Source organism: Anomaloglossus baeobatrachus, chromosome 8, assembly GCF_048569485.1.
Source record: "Anomaloglossus baeobatrachus isolate aAnoBae1 chromosome 8, aAnoBae1.hap1, whole genome shotgun sequence".
Classification (NCBI taxonomy): Eukaryota; Metazoa; Chordata; class Amphibia; order Anura; family Aromobatidae; genus Anomaloglossus; species Anomaloglossus baeobatrachus.
In genome coordinates this window covers 207,238,623-207,258,740 of record NC_134360.1, presented here as the reverse complement: position 1 = coordinate 207,258,740, position 20,118 = coordinate 207,238,623, and the positions used below count along the sequence as shown (strand labels likewise).

The following is a 20,118-nucleotide window of genomic DNA, read 5'->3' as shown; positions in this document are numbered from 1 at the left end:
GCAACTGGGGAGGTGGGAGGAGCCATCAGAGAGCAGTCAAAGAAAGGAAGGTCAACTTAGTTTCAGTTTACCTCAGAGAGAGAGTGAGGAGCCAGCATGTAGCTGTGAAAGAGAAAGGAGCTCTGTGAGCTCAGAGCGTCCGCACAGAGAAAGCAACAGAAGTCTGAGAGAGAGTGGGGAAGGAGGAAGAGGTCTGCAGGAGGCAGGCAAGGAGGAGAAGTAGAAAAAGAGCTCCAAGTCAGTCAGGATCTAAGGAAAGAAAGAGACGCTTCCTGGTGAAGATCCTGGGACTCAGAGGGTCCAGGTGACACCAAGCAGAGAACAGAAGGAATCCCAGGGCCACGGGTAGCTGTAGAGCTGCGGTGGCCTGTTCCACAGGAACAACGGTGGAGGGATCAAGCTGCAGCAGGGGACAGTCCCTAGAAACCGGAGGAGTGCAAAATCATCTCCAAACAGTAAAAGCCGAGGCCCAGGGAATGTTGTAAACTCCCCGGGCCACAGCAGAACTTCTAGAAAAGGGGTAATCAGCCGACAGGTGACCCCCCAGCCTGGAGGCTGTTGTGGAGGCCGAGCCAGGTTTATCCTACAAAGGCAAGGTTTAAGGAGACAGCTGCAGACAGAGACACTTAAGAGAAGGGTACCGGGTTTTGCTCCAAGAATCACCCAGAAACGGCGGAGGTCCCTGACAGTGGTCCCAGCAGTCCAAGGGTTCCTGCCGGCCTTGACAAGAACTGTGAGTAAAGAACTTGAAACTGCACCCTTGGAGTTGCCTCTGTTATTTCATCTGCATAGACACTCATAAGCACCAACTGTGCCCCGGGGCACTGCTCCACCTCTGGGGAGTAGTACCACCATTGCTGCCATATCATCCCCCGGAGGCCTCATACAGCAGCGGCGGCTTATTAGCCGCATACCACAGGTGGCGTCACGAACACAAACTTTAATTCAAGCCACATATTCTACTGACACCCACCAGGGCCACGGAGCCGGGCCCAGCCACCACTGACTACCTCCGGACTAGTCCGGCCCGGCACCGGGTGTCCCATAGCCCTGGGGTGGGCGAGTCATTTGTGTCATCCATGAACATTTGGACATGAGGAAGCGATCTGCAAAGTGGGTAACCAAATGTCTGACAACAGATCAGAGAAGCATGCGAGTGACAACTTCCCGGTCCATTTGTCAGTGTTTCCAGACTGATCAGAACTTCCTGGAGCGACTGGTCACTATGGATGAGACCTGGATTTATTTGTATGACCCTGAAAACAAGGAGCAGTTAAGAGTGGTGGCACAGTGGTTCTCTTCGTCCAAAGAAGTTCAGGGTGCAAAAATCAGCCACTAAGGTGATGGTCTGTGTTCTGGGATAAAGAGGGTGTGCTGCTAGTTGACTACCTTCAAAAGGGTTCCACCATCAATGCAAGGTATTACATTGAACTTTTGGACCAATTGAAGGCAGCTCTGAATGCCAAAAGGCGCGGCAAGCTGTCCAAAGGAATATTGTTCCTTCAAGACAACGCCTCCACTCACACTGCACAAGCGACCATGGCAAAACTAGCAGAGCTGGGCTTCCAGCTGGTTGACCACCCACCTTATTCACGAGATCTAGCTCCCTCCAACTATTATCGGTTTCCAAACCTGAAGAAACACCTCAAGGGTACAAAATGTCACACCGTTTCTGATGCATGGCTGCTACAGATGCCTGGTTTGAGGCACAACCGAAATCCTTCTTTTTGTTAGGCTTACAGAACTTGGAATACCGATGTAAGAAGTGTGGTGTCATCAGTGGAGAGTATGTGGAATAAATGTAAAGTTTCATCATCCTATCTCGTTTCTTTCTGGGTAAATCCAAAAACTTATCAGCAGCCCCTTGTACCCTCCAGAATTCTAAGGTTTTAGCCTTTTAAACCTAGGATTTTGGTTGCTTAACTTTTGTCATATGAATCTTGACTTGTCAGTGACACATGTCAAAAGGTATCATCATTGGGACTCTACGCTCTGCAACCCTAACTGAAAGACGGTGGCTCCTAGGAGGAATAAAGTTCATTTTTTCCTGATTTGCCATTCTTTCAATAAGATTGCCGGACAACATATTAAATGTATTAAACTAGAGGTTACCCTATATCTGCCGGTTTTTAGCATTTGCGGACATGACCGATTCACTTTAACATGTACAAGGCATTGGGAAGGTTTAAAAGGACACACGCCTGTCTTTTTTAGCGTTTTGTCAATATTTTTTTTTTTTATGGATTTTTAAAAAATTCAGAAAAGACCTTTCAGAATGCTCCCCAAAAAAATAATAAAAATATTCTTAAAAAAAAAACCGGAGAAAAATGATAAAAAAAAAGCAAAAAAAGACACTTCAGTTTTGCAAAACTCAATAGGAGAAAAGTGATTCATGAAGCATCTTCTGCTTAAAAAAAAAAAATAGAACAGTACTTTGACCACTGTAAAAAGCAGTGTGAACAAACCTTAACATTTTTTGTGTAAAGATCTTATGGAAGCAGAAACTCAGATCACAGCTTCCCTGGCCCATGGCCATAATGACATATATTGAGATCATCAGCAGCTGGAGTTGAATTGGCCTCTCAATGGAATTGTAAGCTCTTTGCACAAGGAGCTGCAATTAATGTACAGTGCCTACAAGTAGTATTCAACCCCCTGCAGGTTTACACATTCGGAATTAACTTGGCATTGTGACATTTGGACTGTAGATCAGCCTGGAAGTGTGAAATGCACTGCAGCAAAAAAGAATGTTGTTTTTTTTTGTTTTTTTTTTAAATTGTGAAAAGTTTATTCAGAGGGTCATTTATTATTCAACCCCTCAAACCACAAGAATTCTGTTTGGTTCCCCTAAAGTATTAAGAAGTATTTCAGGCACAAAGAACAATGAGCTTCACATGTTTGGATTAATTATCTCTTTTTCCAGCCTTTTCTGAGTAATTAAGACCCTCCCCAAACTTGTGAACAGCACTCATACTTGGTCAACATGGGAAACACAAAAGGAGCATTCCAAGGCCATCAGAGACAAGATCGTGGAGGGTCACAAGGTTGGCAAGGGGTACAAAACCCTTTCCAATGAGTTGGGTCTACCTGTCTCCACTGTTGGGAGCATCATCCGGAAGTGGAAGGCTTATGGAACTACTGTTAGCCTTCCACGGCCTGGACAGCCTTTGAAAGTTTCCACCCGTGCCGAGGCCAGGCTTGTCCGAAGAGTCAAGGCTAACCCAAGGACAACAAGGAAGGAGCTCCGGGAAGATCTCATGGCTGTGGGGACATTGGTTTCAGTCAGTACCATAAGTAACGTACTCCACCGCAATGGTCTCCGTTCCAGACGAGCCCGTAAGGTACCTTTTACTTTCAAAGCGTCATGTCAAGGCTCGTCTACAGTTTGCTCATGATCACTTGGAGGACTCTGAGACAGACTGGTTCAAGGTTCTCTGGTCTGAAGAGATCTTTGGTGCCAACCACACACGTGACGTTTGGAGACTGGATGGCACTGCATACGACCCCAAGAATACCATCCCTACAGTCAAGCATGGTGGTGGCAGCATCATGCTGTGGGGCTGTTTCTCAGCCAAGGGGCCTGGCCATCTGGTCCGCATCCATGGGAAGATGGATAGCACGGCCTACCTGGAGATTTTGGCCAAGAACCTCCGCTCCTCCATCAAGGATCTTAAGATGGGTCGTCATTTCATCTTCCAACAAGACAACGACCCAAAGCACACAGCCAAGAAAACCAAGGCCTGGTTCAAGAGGGAAAAAAATCAAGGTGTTGCAGTGGCCTAGTCAGTCTCCTGACCTTAACCCAATTGAAAACTTGTGGAAGGAGCTCAAGATTAAAGTCCACATGAGACACCCAAAGAACCTAGATAACTTGGAGAAGATCTGCATGGAGGAGTGGGCCAAGATAACTCCAGAGACCTGTGCCAGCCTGATCAGGTCTTATAAAAGACGATTATTAGCTGTAATTGCAAACAAGGGTTATTCCACAAAATATTAAACCTAGGGGTTGAATAATAATTGACCCACACTTTTATGTTGAAAATGTATTAAAATTTAACTGAGCAACATAACTTGTTGGTTTGTAAGATTTATGCATCTGTTAATAAATCCTGCTCTTGTTTGAAGTTTGCAGGCTCTAACTTATTTGCATCTTATCAAACCTGCTAAATCTGCAGGGGGTTGAAGACTACTTGTAGGCACTGTATACTTTATTAGTTGAGTTTGGTGCGTTGTATATAATAAGACATGACGCCATATATATAAAGACACGGCAGTCGTATTTTTCTCCCTTCATGTTGATGACTTTTAGATACTGCTGCACTAAGCAGTCACTATGAAAACCTACCCTTTATGTATAATTACCCGGCCTACGGGCACAAACCACCGTACCAAAGATGGTTTCTTTTGTATGCAGGCGTAATATTTGATGTTTTTGTTTAGGAGCGCAGGCGTCTTAGTAAAATGTTTGTCTTCTAAATGTCATACCTTGAAGTGCGCTTCCATTAGCATAAATAAAGACTTCAGGTGTAAAGCGTAATCTCGATGGGAAGCGCACCACGCTTGATATTTATGTCCTGTGCCCGGTGATGATGAATATGGATATATGAACCGCTCACAGAGGAAGCAGACGTATCCTCCTCTGCCGCAGTTCACTATAATGTAGAGAACAAAGTCACTGGGTACAAAAGACAGATCATTAATCGGCCCATAACATGCCCGCATCAATGGCAGAGGGGACTATCGCTGCTCCAAAGCAATATATAATCTGCAGCTGAGCACCATTACCATGGTAGGCATCAGCACAGTAATATATAAGTGTGTGTGTGCGTGTGTATACACATACAAATAAATTATATATATATATATATATATATATATATATATATATATATATATATATATATATATATATATATATATATATATATATATATATATATATATATAATATATACACATACAGTACAGACCAAAAGTTCGGACACACCTTCTCATGCAAGGAGTTTTCTTTATTTTCATGTCTCTGAAAATTGTAGATTCACATTGAAGGCATCAAAACTATGAATTAACACATGTGGAATGAAATAGTTAACAAAAAAAGTGTGAAACATCTGAAAATGTCTTATATTCTAGGTTCTTCAAAGTAGCCACCTTTTGCTTTGATTACTGCTTTGCACACTCTTGGCATTCTCTCGATGAGCATCAAGAGGCAGTCACCAGAGATGGTCTTCACTTCACAGGTGTGCCCTGTCAGGTTTCATAAGTGGGATTTCTTGCCTTATAAGTGGGGTTGGGACCATCAGTTGTGTTGTGCAGAAGTCTGGTGGATACACAGCTGATTGTCCTACTGAATAGACTGTTAGCTGCTTTTTTCTTGCCATAATACAAATTTTAAGTAAAGAAAAACGAGAGGCCATCATTACTTTAAGAAATGAAGGTCAGTCCGAAAAATTGAGGAAACTTTGAAAGTGTCCCCAAGTGCAGTGGCAAAAACCATCAAACGCTACAAAGAAACTGGCTCACATGAGGACCGCCCCAGGAAAGGAAGACCAAAAGTCACCTCTGCGGAGGATAAGTTTATCCGAGTTCACCAGCCTCAGAAATCGCAGGTTAACAGCAGCTCAGATTAGTGACCAGGTCAATGCCACACAGCGTTCTAGCAGCAGACACATCTATAGAACAACTATTAAGAGGAGACTTTGTGCAGCAGGCCTTCATGGTAAAATAGCTGCTAGGAAACAACTGCATAGTACAGGCAACAAGCAGAAGAGACTTGTTTGGGCTAAAGAACACAAGAAATGGACATTAGACCAGTGGAAATCTGTACTTTGGTCTGATGAGTCCAAATTTGAGATCTTTGGTTCCAACAACCGTGTCTTTTGTGAGACGCAGAAAAGGTGGGCGGATGGACTCTACATGCCTGGTTCCTACCGTGAAGCATGGAGGAGGAGGTGTGATGGTGTGGGGGTGCTTTGCTGGTGACACTGTTGGGGATTTATTCAAAATTGAAGGCATACAGAACCAGCATGGCTACTACAGCATCTTGCAGCAGCATGCTATTCCATCCGGTTTGCGTTTAGTTGGACCATCCTTTATTTTTCAACAGGACAATGACCCCAAACACACCTCCAGGCTGTGTAATGGCTATTTGACGAAGAAGGAGAGTGATGGGGTGCTACGCCAGATGACCTGGTGGGGGGATGGTGATGGAGGTTGTTTTCATGAGGCCACCTGTGGTACGCGGCCAGGGAATAGTCGCCGCTGCTGTCGCTGTCCTCCCGGGGCTGATGGTAGTAGCAGCTAAGATGTTTCTGCTCCCCATAGGTGGAGCGGGTCCTGGGGAAGATGATGAGAGGAGTAGTAATGGCGGCACTGAAGCGTGGGGCGCCGGCAAGACAGGCGGTCAGTTTCTGCGGGTTCAAGCTTCACTTACATTCCTGGTTTTACCCGGAAGATGCCGGTCACCGCTGTGATGGGCCCCAGCCGATCCCTGATCCGTTGGAGGTCAGAACCGGTACAGTGGACGGTGGGCCCTTCCTCCTTGCACTTCTAAAAGTGGAACCCCCGTGACTTAAAGCTTTTTGGGGAACCCGGTTCTTGGAAACTGTTTTCTTCCGTCCCGTATGCAGGTGCTGAGGGTCCGTTGTCGGGCCTGCCTTGGAACACGACCCCGGATCCTATATAGCACTGAGCTCTGGGAACTGTGGGGGCCGGAGGGATGTGCAATCCCCCTGGCCTGTAGATTGTGGCGGACAACCTGAAGTATAATCCACCCTAGGATACTGCACTCTGCACTGCGCCGGTCCCAAGTGAGCAATGAAGCTCTCCCCTCGGTGACCGCATTGACTCCTACGTCCCACCAGAGCCACTGGTAAAACCCGACCGCTCTCTTCATCTCCTGCTGGAGAACTCCTGACTGTTGTGTTGCTCCTCACTCCCCCTGGTGGTTGTTCCTTCCCCGGTTCCCTGTCGCTAGTAGGTGTCGGCCCCCCATGTTTGGTGACTGCCTTAAGACCCAACCCTAGCTGGTCCCCAGAGGGGAGGCCAACCTGGTTGTGTGTATCAATTGGTGTGTGATGGAACCGGTACCGACCTCCTCTGGATCCAGGATGAGTACCGCACCTTAAGTGAGGTGCAGTACCCTGTGGCGACTGAAACCTCAGGGGCGCCACAGATATTCCCTATAATTACATTTATACACTATCCACAGGATGAGGGGAAACCTGTCTGATCAGTAGGTGTAATTATGCGCGCGAAGGTAACAATGACAATGATGCTGCTATTGTGGCATTATCTGTTCTTTACTAAAGAAACCGTATGATTAAACAAGCAGCGCATGGCCAGTGCAATGATTTGCACAAATGAATAATCCTAATAACTATATACAATATAGTGCAAACATTTTCGGCAGATTTTGGAAAAAATGCTGCAATATAAGGCTGCCTTCAAAAGTAGAAGTGTTGCAAAACGTAGTGTGAATGAACAAAAGAGAGATTTAAATCCCATCAATATTCTGTGACCGCTCTTTGCCTTTATCTTTTCTCCTAGATACACTTCTACATAGTTTTTGAAGGAACTCAGCAGGGAGGTTGTTCCAAACATCTTGGAGCAATAATCACAGAATTTCTCTTGATGTTGCTTGTGCAAATCCTTCTGTGTCCATGTTATCCCAGACTGACTGGATGATGTTGTGTGTGGCTCTGTGGGGCCGGATCCTCACCTCTAGGGCTCCATGTTGTTCTTTACTCTGAAGATAGTTGTCAGTGACATTGGCTGTATGTTTACATTTGTTCTCCTTCAGAATAAATTGGCAGGATACTCTCTACCTGCCATTTATATGTACCGTAGTCTGAAAAAAAATACTCTCTACTTGTCCTCCATGTGTAGTGTGGTCTGTCCCTCTCTACCTGGCCTCCATGTGTAGTGTGGTCTGTCCCTCTCTACCTGGCCTCCATGTGTAGTGTGGTCTGTCCCTCTCTACCTGGCCTCCATGTGTAGTGTGGAGTCTGTCCCTCTCTACCTGGCCTCCATGTGTAGTGTGTGGTCTATCCCTCTCTACCTGGCCTCCATGTGTAGTGTGTGGTCTGTCCCTCTCTACCTGGCCTCGATGTGTAGTGTGATCTGTCCCTCTATACCTGTCCTCCATGTGTAGTGAGGGGTCTGTCGCTCTCTACCTGTCCTCCATGTGTAGTGTGGGGTCTGTCCCTCTCTACCTGGCCTCGATGTGTAGTGTGATCTGTCCCTCTATACCTGTCCTCCATGTGTAGTGAGGGGTCTGTCTCTCTCTACCTGTCCTCCATGTGTAGTGTGGAGTCTGTCCCTCTATACCTGTCCTCCATGTGTAGTGAGGGGTCTGTCGCTCTCTACCTGTCCTCCATGTGTAGTGTGTGGTCTATCCCTCTCTACCTGGCCTCCATGTGTAGTGTGTGGTCTGTCCCTCTCTACCTGGCCTCCATGTGTAGTGTGGAGTCTGTCCCTCTCTACCTGGCCTCGATGTGTAGTGTGATCTGTCCCTCTATACCTGTCCTCCATGTGTAGTGAGGGGTCTGTCGCTCTCTACCTGTCCTCCATGTGTAGTATGGGGTCTGTCACTCTCTACCTGTCCTCCATGTGTAGTGTCTGGTCTGTCCCTCTCTACCTGTCCTCCATGTGTAGTGAGGGGTCTGTCCCTCTCTACCTGTCCTCAATGTATAGTGTGGGGTCTGTCACTCGCTACCTGTCCTTCATGTGTAGTGTGGGGTCTGTCACTCGCTACCTGTCCTTCATGTGTAGTGTGGGGTCTGTCACTCTCTCCCTGTCCTTCATGTGTAGTGTGGGGTCTGTCACTCTCTCCTTGTCCTCCATGTGTAGTGCAGGGTTAAAATTGGTCTTCAGTTAATACAGATTTTCCCATAACTGAGAGAGATGACAGTTGGTGCTTGTAAGGTTCTATGGAGAGCTGTAACTGTCGTTTTAAGAGAACTTGCAGCACAATATCTGTGTTTGCCCAGCTTCTTCCTTCTCCATAGAACTTTGTGCACCAACTGGAATCTATATTGGTAGTAGAAAAATCTGTAGTCACTAAAGATTAATTTTACTTATGAATTGAGAGTTTTGACAATAACATAATTTTAATTAGAGAAAGAAGCAGATTTCTCTGATATATTGCAAGTTTGTTATTTTGACGTGTATATTGATTTCTGAAATAAATATTGAAACACTGGTTACGCTTTAACGCCTTACCAACATATCAAGTATATTTACATCATATGCCGACTTCCTGAGTTTGATGTGTGCTTGAAAGTCCAGCCCGCATCTTTCCCAGCAGATGTTGACTGTGATATTCAACCATCATCTGTCTGTAGCAGCTTCGGGTGGAACACAGCTCCATCTGTGGCTGTCTACTTGAGATTACTGTTTTTTTGATGTCCTGATGGAGACTCTCTGAAATGCGTCGACCTGTACAAACAATAAAGGAATTATATCAAGATTGAATTCTGTGGTTTTAGCGCGGCGTATACCCGATTTCCTCTTCCATTGATTCTACTTGAGATTTACAGCGGCATTTACAGCATGCCAGCATGGGGATGCGTCATCATATGCACCCATGACCTGATCGCAGGGAGACGACATGTTGCCATGATTGCCGGGGATCTGCTGAAGAACCCTGTGCCTGCCTTGATGGTACTGCTGTGAAAGCCAGCTCATAGCGGACGTTCATAGGAAACCGTAATTTTTCCCGGTACACAGTAGTACTGTAGTATTGCTGTGACTAGTACAAGTGATCAGAGGATCACAGGTTCAAGTCCCCTAAGGGCCCTAATAAATACAGCAGAAAGTGAGATTAAAAACTGATAAATATATAGAATTCAAATCATCCTCCTTTAAAATAAAAAAAATAAATAAATATATATATATGTGTGTGTGTGTGTGTGTGTGTGTATATATGTGTGTATGTGTGTATATATGTGTGTGTGTGTGTGTATATATGTGTATATGTATATATATATGTATATGTATATGTATATGTGTATATATATATATATATATATATATATATATATATATATATATATATATATATATATATATATATATATATAATTAATCCGATTTTATCAAAATATAGAATTGATTTAACCTGATCAGTAAATGGTGTAACGAGAAAAATAATCGAAAAACCAGAATAAATAATGCAAAAATAAATAGCAAGAGGATATCAGAAAAATAGTATCTGCCTCTAAATGGTATCAATAAAAGCATATGAGTCTTGTTAAATACCGACATAAGCAACTGGATCCGAATCCAGAATTCAGTTTTATGGAAAAAGATTGGACAGCGGATAAAAAAAAAATCAATCACTGGAACCAAAAGCAACGTTCCCCTGTAACGTCAGCTCACTGACTCTGAAGGCGGTTTTGCAAACAATCAGTGACAAGCGCCCCCCTTGCCTGAACACTGTTTTGGTTTCTTTCTGCTACCCACTTATATACAGAATATGAGTAAATTAAGTACACCCCTCAGCTTTTTAAAAATGTTTTCTTTTCCTGGGACAACACTGAAGATCTGACTTTTATACAATGTACACTAGTCAGTGTGGAGCTTGTATAACAGTGTAAATTCGGTGTCCTCTAAATAACTCCGCCATTACTGTGTAAACTGCTGGCAACAAAAAGTGAGTACACTTCTAAGTAAAAATGGCCAAATTTTGCCCAATTAGCCATTTTCCCTCCCCAGTGTCATGTCACTAGTGTTACAAGGTCTCAGCTGTGAATGGGGAGCAGGGGTGCTACATTTGGTGGTATTCCTCAGACACTCTCTCATACTGGTCACTGGAAGTTCAGCATGGCCCCTCATGGCAGAGAATTATCTGAGGATCTGAAAAAAAGAATTGTTGCGCTACATAAAGATGGCTGAGGCTACAAGAATATTGCCAACATCCTGACACTGAGCTGCTGCACGGTGGCCAAGACCATACAGCGGTTTAACAAGACAGGTTCCACTCAGAACAGAAGGTACATGACGGTAGTGCACACCCGTACTTCTTTTTGGCTTTCCACTTAGAACAGGCCTCACCATGGTTAACCACAGACGTTAAGTACACGTGTTCAACGTCTTTTCAAAATAAATGGATGATTGCTGCAGAGTCTGTCAGTGCTCAGACCATACGCCGCACACTGCATCAAATTGGTCTGCATGACAGCCGTCCCAGAAGGAAGCCTCTTCTAAAGATGATGCATGAGAAAACCCGCATCCTGTTTGCTGAAGACAAGCAGACTAAGGACATTGATTACTGGAACCATGTCCTGTGGTCTGATGAGACCATGACAAACATAATTATTTCAGATGGTGTTTAGCGTGTGTGGCGGCAACAAGGTGAAAAGTACAAAGATAAGTAGTGTGTCTTGCCTACAGTCATGCTTGGTGGTAGGAATGTCATGGTTTGGGGCGGCATGAATGCTGCCGGCTGTGGGTAGCTATAGTTCATTGAAGGAACCATGAATGCCAACATGTACTGTGACTTAGTGAAGCAGAGCATGATCCCTTCCCTTTGGAAACTGGGCAGCAATATTACAACATGAAAACGACCCCAAAGAAAATGAGAGTAGAGGTGCTGGACTGGCCAAGCATGTCTCCAGACCTAAACCCTATGGAGCATCTGTGGGGCATCCTCAAATGGAAGATGGAGGAGTGCAAGGTCTTTAAACGTCCACGAACTCCGTAAGGTCGTAATGCAGGATGGAGAGGATCCAGCGGCTCCTGTGAAGCTCTAGTAATCTCCATGCCCAAGAGAATTGAGGAAGTGCTTGAAAATAATGGTGGCAATACAAAATATTGACACTTTAGGCACAATTTGGACATTTTTAGTTGGGGGTTCTACTCACTTCACTTTTGTAGCCAACGGTTTAGACATGGCTGTGTTGAATTCAAACATATCAAGCCAGACATGTCACTCGAAGCAAAGATCATTAAGCTGCGACTTGGACATCCCGGTCAAAAAAAAAAAAGAAGGAATATGGCGAAGAGGAAGACCAGCAACCCGATAGAATCAAGCCATCAGGATAACTGTGGAGAAGACCCATCTAGGCTTGCACAAGATCGATCTTCTTACAGATCGTTCAGCCATCAATTCGTCATGGCTAGAGATTGAAACTTCGGGCACAATTTGGCCATTTTCACTTAGGGGTGTGGTCACTTTTGTTACCAGCGGTTTATACATTAATGGCTGAGTTCTAGAAATATAGAACTACCGTAATTAAGTGGCAAATCTCGCAAGAGTAAGATGCATATCCATTAAAATCCCAGTTGGGTCTGTGAGCGTTGCACCCTGGCAAAGTGCAAGGGCGGGCGGGCACTGGCATTGACCCAATGCTGTGCACAGATCCTTATCCCTTTCATATCCCTTCATCTTTCACTTGCTACTATTTCACCACCCTCATTTCTCCCCTACTTAAATATAATAATCTCTCTTTACTGAACAGTTGTTGGGAATTACATTTCTTGTTGCCTCCTGGATGGGGTTTGTTAATAAGGCTTGATCCGGAAATCTTGGCAAGAATGACAACGTTGACATTCTCCGTCCTTTTTTTTTCCCGCTACCCGCTGGGTCTTTGTCAGCGACAGTCCGATTATTACAATGTAAATAGTGCAACTCCCCGGAGCAGGGAAGTGTTAAAGCAGTGGATGGATTATGGGGGGAGGTGATCATTTGTGCCATGGTGAATGCAATGTGGAAATGCTGAACGTATTTACTATCCCATAACCATTTATATCCAAATTGCATTTATAAAATACAAGAGGGCTGATGCATCAATTTGCACTGGAAAATCGGCTTTAAATGTTGCAAAAATTTAGTGCAACTTAGTTGTTTTTTTTTTTTAAGAACTATGGAGCTTTGAATGAAACACGATTTTGCCCGGGGAGGAAAAATTGCTGTATCTGAAAGAGTGTGATTATTCTCTTTAATGGCATGTTCTCATTTAGTTTTTGGAGCAGAAACTTTCCAAATTCTCCTCCAAAATCTTGAAGTTTTCATTCCAAAAACTCAGCAAAAAGGCTCTGCACATAACTTTTGTAAGGACAGAGAAGACCAGATTTTAAGGGCTACCTAGGTTGCATCCCCGGAGTAGCCTCCAATAGCAATTGATGATTGCTTTAAAATAGTGCAGATGGGAGGCACAGAATTGGAATTGGTCAAATCCAAGGTCACGGCACGTGGAATATAGTACATGAAGTTGATACCCAGCTTGGGTGAAATCCCAAATCTAGACTATGATCACAACTTGTTGCCTTGGAAGGTTATTTGACGATTCAATCTTTAATCTCCACCCATTATCGACTAAGCCAAAGCAATCTGCTCCGTTGCTTCTGTGTCGCCCCCTGCAGCGGATTGAACTGCTCGAATCCGGGTGGGTGGTGATTACTCGAGGGTCTCTGGACCCGGAGGCTAGGGGGACACACTCAAATGGAAAAGGAGGGTATTTACAGGGGATTGGTATAGTTTGTGACGCCACCAGTGGTGTACGGTAATTTGGAGTTCCGCCGCTGCCGTTGGGAGTACTCTGGGTGATGGAGTGGGGCAGCAAGATGACGTTACCCTCCACGGGTCTGGGATGGCCCCGGGACTCTGGATGGTGATGCGGGGATGCAGAGCAGGGGTCAGCCGGGTGCTCACTCAGCAATGAAGCAGACGCTGACAACAGGGTAAACCAAGTCTCTGACCGTGCCTCTCCAGGGGAGCTCGTCCGGGTCCCGTCCCCTGCAGCACTGCCTGGTGGTCTGTAACCTGCCTCCTGGCACTCAATTTAGATTGTCCGTTGTTGCCCGGTAGCTTAGAGCTTTCTGGGCCCCGCTCCCCACTATGGCTAAGTGATGGAGCCTGCTCTCAGGAGCTCATGCTTGGGATTTCAGTGGGCTGATTGCTAGGACAGCCCTATCCCCCTCGTTGCGCTAGTGCCCCCGATCTCTGAGCTTCGTGGGAACAGTCCATAAAGGCCCTGTCCTCCGCAGGTTAATTGCCAGGTTGCCTGAAGCTTCTCCCTGACCTAGGGTCCGTGTACTCCAACGTGCCTTCGGTCCCGGACCGGTGATAGGACCAGGCTGCTGACCGTCCTCCTTGACGGGTTCCAGGCACCTAGCCTCAATCTTCTGCGACCGGAGGTCCGACTCCTCTAGGTCCAGACCACCGTCTGCGACCTGCTTCTCCCCTGGGAGCTACAACTCAGCTCGAGGGCTGCCACAGAACTGACACTGATACCTCCCACCTCCCTGTCTGACCCCTAGGTGGGCGGCCCTATTCCTGCTTAAGCAGCCCACTGGTGTGCCTGACAGGTGTTGTGCAAAGTGTATCTAGGATTTGTGAATGCTGGTGGAGGTAGTACTGCAGGACAGGTTCCCAGAACCATGGAGGGTTTGAGTCCTGCACGGGAAGGGCAGATTGTGTAGAGCCCTTTGACGACCTGAATAGTCCAGGGCGTCACACTTCTTTTTTAGAAAATGGCCATAGCGTGCAGATTTTTCTTTAGCAACCAGGAGAAGCATGAGGACATTAGTGACAGGCAGTCATGGCAGACCATATTTCATTAAAGTGACCCATCATGAGAGATTTTCTTTGATGAGAGCAGTAATGTTAATGGTTGATATTGAATTCCTGTCTCCTGTAATGTTGCACCAATTCTTCGTAAATGAATCCTTCTTGATTTTAACCCCTGACCTATCTGCTTGGTTAATTTATATGTATCCTCTACATCCCCTCTTCCCTGGAGTAACCTGGCATTGGCAATCTTGGAGGCAGCCAACAATATAATCTTCGATGGTCGGATGGTTTGACTTTCTACGGTAAAGACTCAAAATAAGATAAAGTGGACAGACGAGATGCTTTTCAAGATGCACAAAACCGTTTACGTCCCTTATTCCTGTTATACTGCATTATTTTACGTTGAGTATAATCATCTTATACACAATATATGGTGCCATCACATTCATCAGTGGTGAGCGAAGACTCAAATGTTGTTGTTTTTGTAGGCACCTACAATTATGGTCATAATTCACGCCTTTTACTGCAAGTCCGTAGAGAACAAGTCCTGTTTACCGACTGCAAGAAAGGATTTCTTAGATTCAACCAAACAACATGTGTTGGATAACCACTTACATCAATGCAAGCCAGAGAAACAAAAAAAGTGGTATAACTCCAATATAAAACAAAATATTTTATTTCAAATATATAAAATCCAAACCTAATATTAACAAAAAACAAAATTCACAGCAGTAAATCCTCAATAGAAGGTGAGCTGGTATCATACATATAGAAGTATATAAGACATTCACAAAAACATGTCAGCAACAGTTAGTAATGGTATTCCATCCATGGTTTTAAAGAAAAAGTGTAACCAAACATCAATTAGGGCTTTTAACAGTTAATCAGCCTCCATAAAGGATAATATGATCCCTAAAGTATGGACATCAGAAACCAACCATGTACTGACCAGTAAGATAGATACCGCAACACCTGCCTGTCCCAACGCGCGTTTCACCTTCTTCCTCAGGGGACGTATGCTGGACAAAGATGGATCGAGGGTATATATATGTTAAGCAATCACCTGAATATCGAAAACATGTGTACTGACCCCGTTACTTGATTGTGTACATGGAGCAGCGTGTCTGCCTTAAGGGCGTCTCCTACCTGAATATCGAAAACATGTGTACTGACCCCGTTACTTGATTGTGTACATGGAGCCGCGTGTCTGCCTTAAGGGCGTCTCGAGGATTTCTGTCCAAACATGGGTGGATATACTTTGCTTCCCCGAAAATAAGACTGGGTCTTATATTTTATTTAGCTCCTAAAGATCATCCACTAGGGTTTATTAAGCAGGGGATGGCTTATATTTACCTACTAACAACAATCCATATTTATTCTTGATCCCCCAAAAAATCAACATTTATTCCAATATAATCCATCATCACATTCTGGAATATCAACATTTTGTGTTTATCCCTTTACTGGCTCAGATCCACATTTTCTTATCTGATCTGCTATTCTCATGGTGCAGAACCAGCCCTATTAGGCACATACCATATTTACAAAAGTTTAAATTACCTGCTTAAAAGTATTATTTTGTGTACTGCTACATTTACCCCCAAAAGAAAGCAGACCACTCTAAAAGAATTGCACTTAACAGACCCCAAACAATTAGAGTTGGCATTTGAATGGGCTCTCACATACAAATTGGTGTCACTGTCAGGTCACTCTTCGTCCTACAGTGGTTGGCTCCCCCTGGTGACTAGAAGCAGAATTACCTGTGCAGAGTGATCCTGGTTACCCGATCTTTTTGTGAGAGCTGCAGTGCAATGCAGCTGGAACAGCAAGGGGCCTGAGGGCAACGCAGATCTGTGAGAGCCCATCCACCATCGGCACTTGCCAACTGTAATAGTTTGGGGTCTGATGTGTGGTGTTGGTTTTTTTTGCTTTTATTGGGGTGAGATTGCATGTCTGTATTCTTTTGGGGATATCTGCTTTCTTTTGCAGGGGGCGTCTGCTTTCTTTTGCAGGGGACGTCTGCTTTCTTTTGCAGGGGGCGTCTGCTTTCTTTTGCAGGGGGCGTCTGCTTTCTTTTGCAGGGGGCGTCTGCTTTTTTTTGCAGGGGGCGTCTGCTTTCTTTTGCAGGGGGCGTCTGCTTTCTTTTGCAGGGGGCGTCTGCTTTCTTTTGCAGGGGGCGTCTGCTTTCTTTTGCAGGGGGCGTCTGCTTTCTTTTGCAGGGGGCGTCTGCTTTCTTTTGCAGGGGGCGTCTGCTTTCTTTTGCAGGGGGCGTCTGCTTTCTTTTGCAGGGGGCGTCTGCTTTCTTTTGCAGGGGGCGTCTGCTTTCTTTTGCAGGGGGCGTCTGCTTTCTTTTGCAGGGGGCGTCTGCTTTCTTTTGCAGGGGGCGTCTGCTTTCTTTTGCAGGGGGCGTCTGCTTTCTATTGCAGGGGGCGTCTGCTTTCTTTTGCAGGGGGCGTCTGCTTTCTATTGCAGGGGGCGTCTGCTTTCTTTTGCAGGGGGCGTCTGCGTTCTTTTGCAGGGGGCGTCTGCTTTCTTTTGGAGAGAGGTGTCTGCTTTCTTTTGGAGAGAGGTGACTGCTTTTTTGATGAAGTGTCCTGCTGTATTCTTTAACTTTTTGGACACTACCTTATGGAACCGCAACTAAGGCTTATTTTTGGAGTCGGGCTTATATTTTAAGCATCCTCCAGAAAGCCCTGAAAAAATCCCACCAGGGCTTATTTTCGGGGGAAAATTGAGTTGGGGGATCTTTCTTGGCGTCGATATTAGTCATTGCCTCTGCTCCCCAACAAGGCATGTCCTGCTGTGATTCTTGCCTGCTCTGAATATTACATTACTATTGAATTTGGCCAACAAAAGACCTAATTTCCTATGTCTTTGAAACTGCGGTAATAAGCAAAAGCCTTCAATCATGACATCAGCACCACAAATGTGCTAAAATATCCTCTAATTTTCAGAAGTGTGTCTTGTGCTGAGCTTGCATCTTTATGGCAGAGTTGGAGCCCGTGGTTCATTTTTATGTTCCCCTCTAGGCCCAACCACATGAGCCGATAATGAGCAGAATGTGTATTCATAAGAAAACTCGTTCCCTTTTATTGGCTCTCGCCGACAAATGAGCAAAATGTTCATTTGTTGGTTCTTGGCTAATTTACGTGACCTAAAAACTATGGTTGGTGGCACATCGGATGTTCTGCAGTATGGACACTCTATGGCGATTGTACTGCCCCATGCAGTGTTTCGGCTCCATGTGAAAGGCCCTACGGACACAACGAACAGGTTATTATCTTGTGCGTCTGCTGCAGCCAACGCTTTACCATGGCAATGTTGTGGCCTCCGTCTCTCACATCTCATTATTTTCTGTGTTAGATTAACAATTAATTGCTGTTTTAGTCTAGCTTCCTGACATAGTAATAATCCTTTTCTTGCTTGCTGACCACAGGCATTTGTTTTTTTTCTTTTGCAGTGAAGCAGATCTGCGCTGCCGAGAAGTTTAGCTGTGGAGAGCCCAGCAATAAATGTATCCCAGCCACTTGGAGGTGTGATGGGGAGAGGGACTGTGAAAATGGTGTGGATGAGAAGGACTGTCCTACCGGTGAGTCAAAAAATAAGTTTGGCTTTAGTTGATATCTCTCCATAGATACATAATTCAGAAGGTTGGAGAAAAGAGGTTCATCAAGTCCGACCATCTATGTCATGAGCCATTTGTAATTAAACGAAACATAATGATTATCTTGGTTACTAATGGTAATGATGTCCTTATCTACGCCATGTGCAAGTCTTCATTGCTCTACAGACAAGAGATGTACTGGATATTTGTCACATCGTTGGCTAATATGGGAACGATCCAAGTGGAGAATATCTGACTTTCCACTAAACATGTAAAATTAAAAATGGCAAAAAAAAGTGATTGATCCTAATAGACCCCAATTGACACTGTTTTCTTATATTGGTCAAACAGCAAGAAAAGCAATGCATGCTGCTCTGTTCTTGATGATGATGATGCATGCTCTTGTAAAGATGCATGCGGCTCTATTCTTGTAAAGATGCATACGGCTCTATTCTTGTAAAGATGCATGCGGCTCTATTCTTGTAAAGATGCATGCGGCTCTATTCTTGTAAGGATGCATGCGGCTCTATTCTTGTAAGGATGCGTGCGGCTCTATTCTTGTAAGGATGCGTGCGGCTCTATTCTTGTAAGGATGCATACGGCTCTATTCTTGTAAAGATGCATGCGGCTCTATTCTTGTAAAGATGCATGCGGCTCTATTCTTGTAAGGATGCGTGCGGCTCTATTCTTGTAAGGATGCGTGCGGCTCTATTCTTGTAAGGATGCATACGGCTCTATTCTTGTAAAGATGCATGCGGCTCTATTCTTGTAAGGATGCATGCGGCTCTATTCTTGTAAAGATGCGTGCGGCTCTATTCTTGTAAGGATGCGTGCGGCTCTATTCTTGTAAGGATGCATACGGCTCTATTCTTGTAAGGATGCATGCGGCTCTATTCTTGTAAGGATGCGTGTGGCTCTATTCTTGTAAGGATGCATGCGGCTCTATTCTTGTAAAGATGCGTGCGGCTCTATTCTTGTAAGGATGCGTGCGGCTCTATTCTTGTAAAGATGCGTGCGGCTCTATTCTTGTAAGGATGCATGCGGCTCTATTCTTGTAAGGATGCGTGTGGCTCTATTCTTGTAAGGATGCATGCGGCTCTATTCTTGTAAGGATGCATGCGGCTCTATTCTTGTAAGGATGCATGCGGCTCTATTCTTGTAAAGATGCGTGCGGCTCTATTCTTGTAAGGATGCATGCGGCTCTATTCTTGTAAGGATGCGTGCGGCTCTATTCTTGTAAAGATGCGTGCGGCTCTATTCTTGTAAAGATGCGTGCGGCTCTATTCTTGTAAGGATGCGTGCGGCTCTATTCTTGTAAGGATGCATGCGGCTCTATTCTTGTAAGGATGCGTGCGGCTCTATTCTTGTAAAGATGCGTGCGGCTCTATTCTTGTAAGGATGCGTGCGGCTCTATTCTTGTAAGGATGCATTCGGCTCTATTCTTGTAAGGATGCGTGCGGCTCTATTCTTGTAAGGATGCGTGCGGCTCTATTCTTGTAAGGATGCATGCGGCTCTATTCTTGTAAGGATGCATTCGGCTCTATTCTTGTAAGGATGAATGCGGCTCTATTCTTGTAAGGATGCGTGCGGCTCTATTCTTGTAAGGATGCGTGCGGCTCTATTCTTGTAAGGATGCGTGCGGCTCTATTCTTGTAAAGATGCATGCGGCTCTATTCTTGTACAGATGCACGCGGCTCTAGTCTTGTAAAGATGATGCATCGAAAAAGCTTTAATTTTACATTAATTGGTCATGCCTACATAGATGGGTCATACCATGCATAAGATGCATAAATCTCCATCAAAATCCACCCTAAGGATGTGGCTTTACATTCATTTTAGCATCAATTGTGATAGGTTTGCATTTTGAACGCTAGTTGCAAAAAATTAGAACCAGTTGGATTTTTTGCGACATAACGCTGCAAGGTAGCAAAGATATAAAGCAATTTTTGGCCAGGCAACTTGTGTCGAAACCAAAGTCGCATTGTATCTGCAGCCTAAA

At 44.9% G+C, this 20,118-nt stretch overlaps 1 protein-coding gene across 2 annotated transcripts in view; it reads left to right on the top strand.

Moving 5' to 3' along the window:
* LRP8 (LDL receptor related protein 8) overlaps positions 1-20,118 on the top strand; it is a 285,604-nt gene that overhangs the window by 143,058 nt on the left and 122,428 nt on the right. For both annotated transcript variants that reach the window (XM_075320106.1, XM_075320105.1), the window contains one exon: positions 17,976-18,104. In XM_075320106.1, coding sequence (XP_075176221.1) covers positions 17,976-18,104 — 129 coding nt within the window. The remainder of the gene's footprint in view (positions 1-17,975; positions 18,105-20,118) is intronic.